Source organism: Saccopteryx leptura, chromosome 12 (assembly GCF_036850995.1).
Source record: "Saccopteryx leptura isolate mSacLep1 chromosome 12, mSacLep1_pri_phased_curated, whole genome shotgun sequence".
Taxonomy (NCBI): domain Eukaryota; kingdom Metazoa; phylum Chordata; class Mammalia; order Chiroptera; family Emballonuridae; genus Saccopteryx; species Saccopteryx leptura.
The window spans coordinates 39,088,095-39,101,080 of record NC_089514.1 but is presented as its reverse complement, the minus strand read 5'-3'; the positions used below and the strand labels follow the sequence as shown (position 1 = coordinate 39,101,080).

Here is a 12,986-nt window from a genome sequence, read left to right as displayed (position 1 = left end):
ATAAGCGCCCATCTGCTTCTCCACCCCTTCCCTTTTCCACTTCTCTCTCTTTCTTCTCCTGCAGCTATGGCTCAACTGGAGTGAGTTGGCCCTGGGTGCTGAGGATGGCTCCATGGCCTCCGCCTTAGGTGCTAGGAGCTCGGTTGCTGAGCAATGGAGCAACACCCCAGATGGGCAGAGCATTGCCCCCTAATGGGCTTGGTGGGTGGATCCTAGTTGGGGCACATGTAGGAATTTGTCATTGCCTCCCCTCCTCTCACTAAAAAAAAAAAAAAAAATTAATGGATGGCTCTTTCTTTGAAAATGTGTCAATATATACTATGCTACTGGCAGAAAAACAAAGAAAAAGGTGAAAAGTGAAGACAGCATTCAGTGTCTGTTTTGCAGCAAGCTGTTGTACAGGCCATGCACCCAAAGCAGCAAGAGTGGCACGGCTTTTACCACACATTAGTGCTATTTAGGGTTTATGTGTTATTTGATATGATTCAATAAGTTATATTTTGGGTCTGAGAACACTAAAATTTTTCATATAAATTAATGGTAACTGCTTCTTCACTTTATGCCCTTTCTGCTTATGAAAGGTTTCATCGGAACACTCCACTTTATGGTAGTGGGGAAAACCTGCATATATACAGATGGATAATGCTACTGTGTATGGAGGACATGGCATCTAAACAGGGTCTTAGGATTGATCTCTACCAAATAAATAGCATTATGTTTTCATTCCTGGCCTAGAAAGAGTTGGGGAATGTTCTGTTAGATGAAAGGATTCTACTATTTAAATAGTTGAATACTGCCAATCTGGAAAAATCTTTTTCCGTAACCAGAGCTATTAAGCTAAAGGTTTGAGACTCTGATTTTGCAAGAGAAGATGAGACTCAACTGCTAGGCCCACAAACAAGGACAAATTCATTTATTTTATCCAGTGGACTCTTAAAGGTCCCTTTGTCTGTGACATCTAGGGAGGAGTGGACGAAGCATGAAACTATAGCTTTAACTCACGATTCATGATCCCAACAAGGGAGTATGTGTTACCAAAATCCTCATCCTGGCTACTGGAGGAATCAGAACACCCTGAAGACAATTTTAATGTCAAGACATTAACTTTCAAAGTTTCCCCAAATCCCTGACAAATCTCCACATTGCACTCTAATTCCCTGGAAAATTAACTAGACTAGAAAGCAGATACTGTGATTTCTCACCAGATTCATCACTACAGTTCAAACCTTCCTATCAGGGGTTCATTTTGTTCTGTGGTGGTGAAGACACTGTTTTAAAAGCTTCTTTGCTTAGTTTCAGTAAATAAATGCTCCATAGCTGATTAAAAACCTCACTATTCTATTATTTAGAATATTCTTGCCAGTAAATTTCAGTGAACAGCTCTAAAATAGGTTTGACTTCTTTGGAATTAAAAGAGATGAATTCCAAGTAAGTTTCTCATTTTCTAAAGGAGATATTGGTGATTAAAGGGACCAGGAGATATTCAGAGGTGACACAGGAGAGAAATGACCACTATACCAGGCTAATTTTTTTTTAATTTTATTTATTGATTTTTAGAGAGAGGAAAGAGAGCGATGGAGAGAGAAAGAGGTGGGATAAGCAGGAAGCATCAACTTGTAGTAGTTGTTTCCTGTATGTGCCTTGACCGGGCAGGCCCAGGGTTCTGAACCGTAACCTCAGCCTTCCAGGTTGACGCTTTATCCACTGCGCCACCACAGGCCAGGCTAATTTTGGATTATTCTTCTCTCAGATTAAGATTTTGATGGTCAAGAAATATTTCTAATAACAAATCTTTAAAGAGTTAACTCAGAAAAAAAAAGACTTTGTGTCAGTTTAGAGGGCAAAGAAGTAGTAGCATGTTCTACTTAATAAAAAGAAAAAGAGGAGAAAGTCATTGGCTTAAGTGAGTCCATCCAGGTTTTGAACGCTGTCTAGGGATAATGTTGTCAAGATGATGAGACAAGCTGCAAGTCATACAGGCTAAGGGAGAAAGCATTCTAGGCAGAGTTATGAAGGGTACAAAAGTGGCTAAACAATTTATAATAAAAAGGGCTGCTCTGTGGTGGGAAGAGAAATAAATGCCTACACCCACCTTCCCTCCTAACAATGAATACATTTAGTTATATTCAGGCAGACATCTCTTGGGGGTGACTCTCAACTGACTGTCACATGCAGTTCTTAAAAAGAAGAAATTATTATTGACATTTCCTGTGGTTTTTGTAATCATCTTTAGAGAATATTTCTAAAAAAAAAAAAAAAAAGAATATTTCTGAGCTTTTTGGGAAAAGAAGCAAACCCAAAATCACGTCTTATTTTATAAAGATCTCTTGCAAAACTTCCTTTTGCATGAAGCAAAATTTGCTTCTCCTTAATACACTAGAGAAGGGCAGAATTCCACTCAGAATTTCTTTTATTTTTTCTTTCAGTTTTTGAAATTTATGATTATAGAAAAAATTTTACTATGTTTCTGAATTTAATACTAAGAATATGGCTATGTTCCAATAAACTTTATTTTTAAAAATTGCTGTGGGCAGCCCTGGCCAGATAGCTTGGTTGGTTAGAACATTGTCCTAATTTGCCAAGGTTGTAGGTTTGATCCCCAGTCAGGGCACATACAGGAACAGAACAGTGCTCTGTCTATTTCTCTCCCTCACTCTCTCTCCAAAATCAATAAATAAATTGAAGGGGAAAAAAAGCATTCACTTAAAAAAATCTGGTTTGGACAGTAGTTTGGTGACATCTGACCTAGACTTTAGTGCCATATTTATATACATATAAAAATGATAATGAAAAAAATGATAATGATTATCATTATTTGGGTAATGATGACGAAGGTGAGACAGATATTTCAGGGTAGGATTACTATATTATATGCCATTTTATTATCCAGCAGTGCTACAATTTGATTTTGGTTTCCAATAAGTAGATAAGTAAAGAGTAGAGCATATGTGATGTGTTAACGAGCAAAAAGGAGAATACTATTTCTTTGATCATTTAATTAAATAAAACAAAAGTGAATTATCATTAAATCTACTCTGAAGAGAATACTGATGACAGACAAACATACTTACATGTCACTCATTACTGACTTATTATCAGTTCATACTTTCTGAGCATTTATCAGGGGCTGACAATTAAACAAAGACACACAAAGTAGTTTCTAACTAAAACTGAGCATCTGAATCATCTAAGACACGGATCCCCAAACTTTTTACATAGGGGGCCAGTTCACTGTCCCTCAGACCATTGGAGGGCCGGACTATAAAAAAAAACTATACCCTGGCAGGTTGGCTCAGTGGTAGAGCGTCAGCCTGGCGTGCGGAAGTCCCGGGTTCGATTCCTGGCCAGGGCACACAGGAGAGGCGCCCATCTGCTTCTCCACCCCTCCCCCTCTCCTTTCTCTCTGTCTCTCTCTTCCCCTCCTGCAGCAAGGCTCCATTGGAGCAAAAGATGGCCCGGGCGCTGGGGATGGCTCCTTGGCCTCTGCCTCAGGTGCTAGAGTGGCTCTGGTCGCAACAGAGTGATGCCCCAGATGGGCAGAGCATCGCCCCCTGGTGGGCGTGCCAGGTGGATCCCGGTCGGGCGCATGCGGGAGTCTGTCTGACTGCCTCCCCGTTTCTAGCTTCAGAAAAATACAAAAAATACAAAAAAAAAACCCCAAAACAAAAAACTATGAACAAATCCCTATGCACACTGCACATATCTTATTTTAAAGTAAAAAACCAAAACGGGAACAAATACAAAATTTAAAATAAAGAACAAGTAAATTTAAATCAACAAACTGACCAGTATTTCAATGGGAACTATGCTCCTCTCACTGACCACCAATGAAAGAGGTGCCCCTTCCGGAAGTGCGGTGGGAGCTGGATAAATGGCCTCAGGGGGCCGCAGTTTGGGGACCCCTGGACTAAGAGGTTTATTTTTTGGAGTCCCACTCTAAAACCTACTGTATAAAAATCTTACTTGCTGGGGCCGGGGATAAAATTTTGGAAAACTTGTCCTAGTAATTCCAGGCCTCCCTGGTTAAAAATCAATGCTAGAGACTTTTATTTTAAGGAAAAAAGTGAAACTCTAAACATTTTTTAATCTGTGGTCAGCAATTTGATATTAGTGTTCAAGTGCATGGGCTCTGAAATCAAATGGAACTGGGCTCTAATCCCACTTCTCCCATTTCCTAGCTGTATAGCCCTGAGCAATTTATCTGTGTTCAAGTTTCTTTATCTGTAAAATGGGTATAACAACAGCACTCAACTCACAGCAAAGTCGGGAGAACTCAACGTATCAAAATATTTGGCACAGTACCCAGCACATGTCACGCACAAAATAAATGTAAACTCAAAACACATTTTTAAATTTTAAAGAAATGATATAAAACACTACAATTTAAAGACCTGCTGCAAGGTACAAATTGTCTTTAAAAAACGATTAGAAAGGTGACTAGGGTGACCCCATCTTATCTTGTACTGACCAGCAGAAGAGGTGTCCTTTTCCGCAGTCCACAGCAGGAGCTCTGAGCAAGGGGAAGCTGAGTGTGTCGGAACCAGATGTATTGGACCCCTGTTTTGTCAGTCTGACTGCTCTTTCACAGCCTGGAGTAGGACACCATTTAATGGCAGGATTATTTTCAACAAAGGCCTGTTTAAACAGCAATAACAAAACACAACAGAAAATATTTTAACTCTAAATTCTAATACACAGTGTGTTCCTATGTCAATTTACTTTAAAGCCAAAAAAAAAAAAAAGAGTGAAATAATAAACAAGCAGTAGTTTTAGTTTCAAAATACTTAAAATAGTAATCGAAAGTATGAAAGAACTTTTTTTTAATAAGTATAATAAAGTATAATTTTTTTTAAACTATTAGTTTCAGGTATACAACATAGTGACTTGACATCTGTGATTACTACAGTCAAGCAGTTATAAAAACAATAGTTTTTTTTCTTTAAAATAATTTTTTAAAATTTATTTTAGGGGGGAGAGATACACACACAGAGGAGGGGAGGAGCAGGAAGCATCAACTCGCCTATGTACCTTGACCAGGCAAGCCCAGGGTTTCGAACTGGCGACCTCAGCACACCAGGTCGATGCTTATCTACTGTGCCACCACAGGTCAGGCAATAGTTTTATTTCTCTTGGTAAACTACTATTTTAGCTTTCCACTTTTACTTCTTTTATGATTATAAAATAATGTTTTAGCTTAAAACTTTAATTAATGCTACTATTCTTTTTTTTCCCGTTGATTTTTTTAGCGAGCGTGTGAGAGAGAAACAGTAAGGGAGATGAGAAGCATCAGCTCATAGTTGCAGCACTTTAGTTGTTCCCCGATTGCTTCTTGTACATGCCTTGATGGAAGAGGGGGAGCTCAAGCCAGCGACCACGGGACCATGTCCATGATCCCATGCTCAAGCCAGCGAGCCTGCACTCAAGCTGGATGAGCCTGTGCTCAAGCTGTTGACTTCAGGGTTTCAAACCTGGGACCTCAATGTCCCAGGCCAACGCTCTATCCACCACTGCACCACTACCAGTCAGGCTCCCATTGATTTTTGAGAGAGAGAGAGAGAAAGAGAGAGAGAAGCATCAGCTCATTGTTCCATTTAGTTGTGCACCCACTGATTGCTTCTCATATGTGCCTTGACTGGGGCCTGAACCGCTGACCTTGGAGTCTAACCAGTGACACTGGGATTGAGCCAGTCACCTTGGTGCTCCAGGATGATGCTCTTGCCATTGTGCCACCAGCCAGGGCCAATGCTACCATTCTTCTACGCAATCTTTCTCAGAGACAAAAGCAAATTGTATTCTCTTTATGTAATTTTCATGTTTTCAGAAATAAAAAAAATACTAAATAAAAATCTCTTGTATAGGTTTCATAAAAGTAAAATTATGTAATTTGGAAAGATAATTGCCTGCATACCTTAATATCAAACTGTAGGTATCGTTTGTCCATCTCCTTAGAAACTACACTTTCTATGATATCCACAGGTACAAGCTGGAAGCAATCATATGCAGGGCAAAAAATGTTGTGAGCTTCACCTTCTTGAATTTTCAGATTCAAAAACCTGTTAAAATGATCAATTGATAGAAAGTAGGAAAAGATAGTATTTATACAATCTAAGATTTTTTTTCTTAATGCTGAATTTTCTATTAGAATATAATTAAAATAACACCAATGAACTAAGTGTGAAATATCAATTGTAATATATTGATTCATAATTTACAAACATTAAACACTTACAATCTGCCCAACCATTCATTATACATATAATATATAGATATACCTATTTGCATGTTTTATATATTTTACATGTTCCTATTTTTCTAATATTTGAAACATATTTAACATAAAAAATTCAGAAATGAATGGTTTAAAAAGGTCACTTTCAATTCTCAAAATTCTACATCTTTAAATAAAAGGGAGCAATCATATAGAATTAAACCATGCATAATTCAAGAGATTTTGGGGTAGCACTACAATATAGCATGCCTTTTTGAAGAAAAGGTTTATATTTCATTTAGACAAATATTAAAATGTCTTCAGGTCTTACTCTAGGTGCACTGGCTGAGGTAGTAGGGAAAAGGTATTCTGAAATATGGAAGGAATCTAGTCCAAGGTGAATTAAGTGGATTTTGAGTTCCAGGGCTGCCATTAAAAAGTTATATGATTTTAAACAACTTATTTGAACTGTTCTAGACCTCAGTTTTAGTATCTGTAAAATGGAGACAATATGCACTTCTTGGGGTTGTTATACATATTATATTATATAATGTATGTAAAATATTTGCATAGTACCTTGCATAGAATAAAAATTTATAAATTTTAGCAAAAGTTTTATTGTTGTTATTGTTAATATTGCCTATAGAAAAAGAAAAAACAAACTTTTCAAGTGTGCATTTAACACTTAATTCTACAGAAAATAAATGGAAAACCAGGCAATTAAATCATCATTCTCTAGTCATCACCATCGACATCAGATTGATTATTCCACTACCTACAGTATCTTTGTCCTTTAGTCCTCTTGATCTCTTAATTCCACTGTAAAATAGATATATATTTATAAAGCTTACTGAGATCTCATCACATCTGCCCCCTTTGTTCCATCTCCTTCATCCTCCACAATCTCAGCTGGCTTCAGAGAAAACAGAGTCCTCTCTATACCCTGCTGACCACACCTCAAACCTAGCAGTCAAACCAGGCCGAAGTCTGTTTCTCTATCTCCCCTCCTCTCACTTGGAAAAGGAGAAAAAAAAAGCCTACTGATATGGCTTTAAATTTTACACTCCAATACACCTTTAAGAAATGACCATTGAGCTTTGATGTGTACCAAAGAGTATCCCCACTTATCTGAATACACTTCTTTTCCATCTACATATGTTTGTGGACTCAGATTTTCTTTATATGTGTTGACCAAACAATATATACTGCTTGCAAAAATTAGGGGTATTTCAAAATAAATATGAAGTGATAAAGAAAAGAAGCATTTGATTTTTTTATTAAACAAGAACATCAAAAAAGCAAACAAGTCAAAGAAAGTTGTTCAATTATGCAAATGAGATGCAAAACCAACTTTTATTTCATTGGTGAAAAAGCACTATGCAAAAGGCTGAAAGTACTGGAGTATCCGCATGTTCCCTGATCCTCTAATTTCTGTGACCAGTGTACTATAACAGATTGAATACATAAGTAGACATGAGAATACAGCTATCTTCTATTAAGCTAGACATTAAAAAGATTTGCAGCCCCGGCCGGTTGGCTCAGTGGCAGAGAGTCGGCCTGGTGTGTGGAAGTCCCAGGTTCGATTCCCGGCCAGGGCACACAGGAGAAGCGCCCATCTGCTTCTCCACCCTTCCCCATCTCCTTCCTCTCTAGCACTCTCTTCTCCTACAGCAAAGGCTCCATTGGAGCAAAGTTGGCCCGGGCACTGAGGATGGCTCCATGGCCTCTGCCTCAGGCGCTAGAATGGCTCTGATTGCAGCACAGCAGTGCCCCAGAGGGGCCGAGCATCGCCCTCTGGTGGGCATGCTGGGTGGATCGCGGTCAGGCACATGCAGGAGTCTCCCTGCCCGCCCCCGCCTTCTCACTTCAGAAAAATACAACAAAAGATTTGCAGAAAGGCAAACAGTACCACATTTCTAATTTATTCAGTAATTATTGTTCATAGTAAATGTTATTTATGATAACATAGAATGGGTTTATTATTTTAAAGTGAATAAACAAGTATTAATTATTTCAGGTTAATTTCTATTATAATGTGTGTTGGGTAGATAAAATACATATATTATGCTCACTTTGTTAAAGATGGGGCTGCCCAGGTGATATTAATGTGTGTTGGGGGCGGGCTGTGGGCAGGCAGGATCCTTGTAGCCTGGAGCTTGGTTTTAGGACTAAGCCTTTCCCACCCTTTTTGATGTGAGGTGGTGCAATCCCATTATGCCTCAGATAAGTGACTTTGTATCAGAGACTTCCTTATTTGTATATTGGATTAAAGGTTTTGATTTCTACACTATAAAATGGGGGCAGACTGGGAGCGTTCTCTCTCTCTCTCTCTCTCTCTCTCTTTCTCTGTTCCTGAGATTAGCATTAGAGGAGAGAGCAGAGAGGAGAGCAGAGAGAGGCCAGGAGAAGTACCCAAGATGGTGGAGTGTTGAAGGAGAATCCAATTTGTGCAGAGTTTGCGCAGAGAGAAGGAGATGAGGAACAGAGGTGAATAAGGCTGGTGAGGTAGAAACCTTTGATTCTAGGAAACTCGGATAAGTCAGTAGCTTTGTGAGCACTGAATTAGTGGGTTTTGGAGCCCAGTGCATGTTTTTACTTGCTCGCCAGGTGCAAGCTAGGATTAAAGCTAATGTCCCACCAGTTCTTGGCTCCGTTGTTTCATTACCGACTGTCTGAATCCAATGCGAACCTGCACTGGCCAGGCAGCTGTGATGATGGCTGTGAATACTGACCATACAGTGTATATATAGATTGCAATCACTCATATAAACAGAAGCTCTTTGGAGTCCTTGACAATTTTTAAGAGTGTAAAAAGATCTTGAGATTAAAAGAGAGGTGCTAATCGTAGAATTCCCCTTTTCATATAAGAGCAATCACTTTATTTTAGTTATTAATAGGTTCCATGAAAATTTGGATATAATTTATCATATACAGTCATGTGTACCAGAAATGTGTCATCAGGTGATTCCATTCTTTTTTTTTATTTTATTTTATTTATTCATTTTAGAAAGGAGAGAGAGAGGGAGAGAGAGAGAGGAGAGAGAGATAGAGAGAAGGGGGGGAGGAGCAGGAAGCATCAACTCCCATATGTGCCTTGACCAGGTAAGCCCAGGGTTTCGAACCAGCGACCTCAGCATTTCCAGGTCGACGCCTTATCCACTGCGCCACCACAGGTCAGGCTGATTCCATTCTTGTATGAACATTGCAGGCATCCCCAAACTACGGCCCGCGGGCCACATGCAGCCCCCTCAGGCCATTTATCCGGCCCCCTGCAGCACTTCCAGAAGGGGCACCTCTTTCATTGGTGGTCAGTGAGAGGAACACTGTATGTGGCGGCCCTCCAACAGTCTGAGGGACAGTGAACTGGCCCTCTGTGTAAAAAGTTTGGGGACCCCTGAAGTATACTAACACAAACCTAGACTGTATAGCCGACTACACACCTAGGTTACATGGTATTGCTCCTAGGCTATAAACCTATACAGCATGTTCCTGTACTGAATATTGCAGGCAATTGTAACACAATGATAAGTATCTGTATATCTAAAATAGAGGTTACAATGAAAATATGATATCAAAGGTAAAGTATGTGCATCTGTGTATGTAAACACTGGGAGGCAGGGAGAGGGCTGTGGGGGTGGTACCTTTGGAGAGGGAGTAGACATCAGAAGGCAGGAGGGAGGGAGGGAAAAAGGGATGAAGGGATAAAGGGAGGAAGGGAGAAAGGGAAAGGGAGGAAAGGAGGAAAGAAGGAAAGAAGAAAAGGAGAGAAGAAGGGAGGAGCAGGAGGGAAAGGACCGAGAGGAAAGAGGAAAGGGAAAGGAGTTCTGCACACACGTGTGGACACACACTGGTGGACAGCATGCTAAGCCTCATTTATTTAAACCACCCAGAGCTAACAGTAATTTGACATCATAGTTAGGTCCAGCCCTTCCTTTCAATGTTGCAAACAATAATTTTCTTATAACCCATTATAATCTTATGGAATCACCTTCATATATGTGGTGATTGATCAAATTGATTGTTATGTGGTACATGTCTGCAGTCCCATTAGGGTGCACAGCTTGCTTAGACACAGTTACTACATGATGACTTTTAAATTTTATATATTCTAAATGCATTTGAGCAAGCTTAATTATCTCTGGAAAATTAAATGACAGAACTGAGAAGACTTCACTGAAAACAGGACCATTTCCCCGAGAGCCATGCTATTAATCTTCATCAGAATACAATTTTCCATTATATTCATAAGCAGAACATGGAGCTGATTAATGTCAGTGAAAGAGAAATCTGGGACAAACTTTACTTATACTTTTATCTTGTAGGTCAGCTTCACAGATTATATCATAAATAGGTTCTCTCTGATTATTATCGTGCTTAGGAAGATGATAACTAACATTTATTGAGTGGCCCTGTTCTAAGCATTTTATATATATTAAGACATTTAACAATAAACTGACACTAATCTATGAAGTACTTACTATTATCTATTATATACTATCACTTTTATATATTACAAAATTGAAACAGAGAGGTAACCAGTTAACTAAATCAACAACAAGCAGCAGGAAGGCTATTCCAGTCTGGGTAGAAAATAATCATTCCCCTTTCATTTAAGCTCTTGGCATAGATCAGGGGTCAGGAACCTTTTTGGCTGAGAGAGCCATGAACATCACATATTTTAAAATGTGAGAGTCATACAATGACCCGTGTATGTTAGGCATTATCCAATAAAAATTCAGTGGTGTCCCGGAGGACAGCTGTGATTGGCTCCAGCAACCCGCAACCACAAACATGAGCGGTAGGAAATGAATGGATTGTAATACATGAGGATGTTTTATATTTTTAACGTTATTATTATTTTTATTAAAGATCTGTCTGCGAGCCAGATGCAGCCATCAAAAGAGCCATATCTGGCTTGTGACCCATAGGTTCCCAACCCCTGGCATAGATGTTTCAAGGCATCTGGCTGGACTGATGAGATAAGGGGGTAGAGATGTGTAAGATAAGTTGAGAGGTTTTCAACCTATATATTTAAGGACTTTTAAAAATTTTTCTTTGCTTCTTGGACAGAAGAGTTTTTTTCTATATGCCCATGAAATATGAAAGGTCTATAATTAATTTAAAAACAACTTTATCAACATATGAATCACCCAACCTGAAACTTGCTTTACTGGCACTTGATTTGGCAAGAACTTCCTGGCAGGAGTGCGTAGGAGATTCCTAGGTGGGCTGATAAGGTTCCATGGAAAACATCAATTAGATCTTTCATATTTAAATCTTACCATAAACTTCTCAAGGCTAGTCTGTGAGGAGTATGGGCGATGGTTCCTGTGTCAGGAGTTACGTTAGGAATGTCAAGGAAGTTGAAAAATGTTCCAGTAAACCTCCGGGAGGGGGAGAGGTGTGTGTCTCAGTTTTCACACTGAGACCAAGGTCAACAGTAGCAAACCTAGTAGAACTCAGATAATACTTCCTAGTACAATATAGCTAATAGTTCACTTTGGATGGTGAGCTCTGACCCATGCCAATTAGTTTACCTGCATCAACTCTATTGATTTGATCCTAGCTAATTAGACTGTGTTTAGAATCTAACCTATGTTTTAAAATAAACAACTAGATATTCTTATTTATTCTAGCTTTTCTTAAAGCAGAATTTTTTCTGCTCTAAATGAAATCTGGCCTCACACCCTGGTTGGAAAACAGGTAAAAAAATGTACTCAAAATGAAACCAGAGTGACAGGGAAAAGGTCAGTGTTGCCTAGAGACTGGAGGGAAGGGCAGTGGTGGGAACAGAAGAGGGAGACAGGAAGAGGAGGGCAGGAGGGATGTCAAGGAGAAATGGGAAACTTTCGGGGCTGATGGATATATTCACTACCTTGAACATAGTAATTGTTCCATGGTGATATACATATGCCAAAGCCAATCAAATTATTTATCATTATTATTTTTTTTTGTACTTTTCTGAAGCTGGAAACGGGGAGAGACAGTCAGACAGACTCCCGCATGCGCCCGACCAGGATCCACCTGGCACGCCCACCAGGGGCCACGCTCTGCCCACCAGGGGGCGATGCTCTGCCGCGACCAGAGCCACTCTAGAGCCTGGGGCAGAGGCCAAGGAGCCATCCCCAGCGCCCGGGCCATCCTTGCTCCAATGGAGCCTTGGCTGCGGGAGGGGAAGAGAGAGACAGAGAGGAAGGAGGGGGTGGGAGTGGAGAAGCAAATGGGCGCTTCTCCTATGTGCCCTGGCCGGGAATCGAACCCAGGTCCCCCGCATGCCAGGCCGACGCTCTACCGCTGAGCCAGCCGGCCAGGGCTAAATTATTTATTTTAAATACGTGGTTTCTTGTATGTCAATTACACCCCAACAAAGTTGTTTAATTTGCACATGTTCATGCTCCCTCACCCAACGTAGTATTCCCTGCTCCCTAAATTTGATACCCAGCACTCCATGAAAATACAACAGTCTGAAAACTTCTGATTTTAAAGATTTCCTTAAACACTAATTGACAGGTTTTGCTTAGGTTTATGTGTCTCCAGAGAAAACATGATACCCTATTGCTCATTATACTGATCTTCTTCATTTTGTTCACAAACTCTCTTAAAAAGTGCAACATTGGAGCAAAGTTAATAGATGTGAGAAAGTATAAATCTTGGCAAGGTAACGGGAAGAAGAAGAGATAAACATGAGAACAAAATAAAATTTTCTTCTGTAATATATGCCCAAACATGTCGAGCAAAAACATTTAATTTAGAATTGATTAAAAAGGAATTTTAAACA

General features: G+C 39.7%; 1 protein-coding gene across 4 annotated transcripts in view; it reads right to left on the bottom strand.

Annotated features, from left to right (window-relative positions):
- ANKIB1 (ankyrin repeat and IBR domain containing 1) overlaps nucleotides 1-12,986 on the bottom strand; it is a 182,406-nt gene that overhangs the window by 38,587 nt on the left and 130,833 nt on the right. For all 4 annotated transcript variants that reach the window (XM_066354370.1, XM_066354372.1, XM_066354371.1 and 1 more), the window contains 2 exons: nucleotides 5,909-6,053; nucleotides 4,469-4,635 (listed from right to left, as the gene is read on the bottom strand). In XM_066354370.1, the coding sequence (XP_066210467.1) occupies nucleotides 4,469-4,635; nucleotides 5,909-6,053 (312 nt within the window). The remainder of the gene's footprint in view (nucleotides 1-4,468; nucleotides 4,636-5,908; nucleotides 6,054-12,986) is intronic.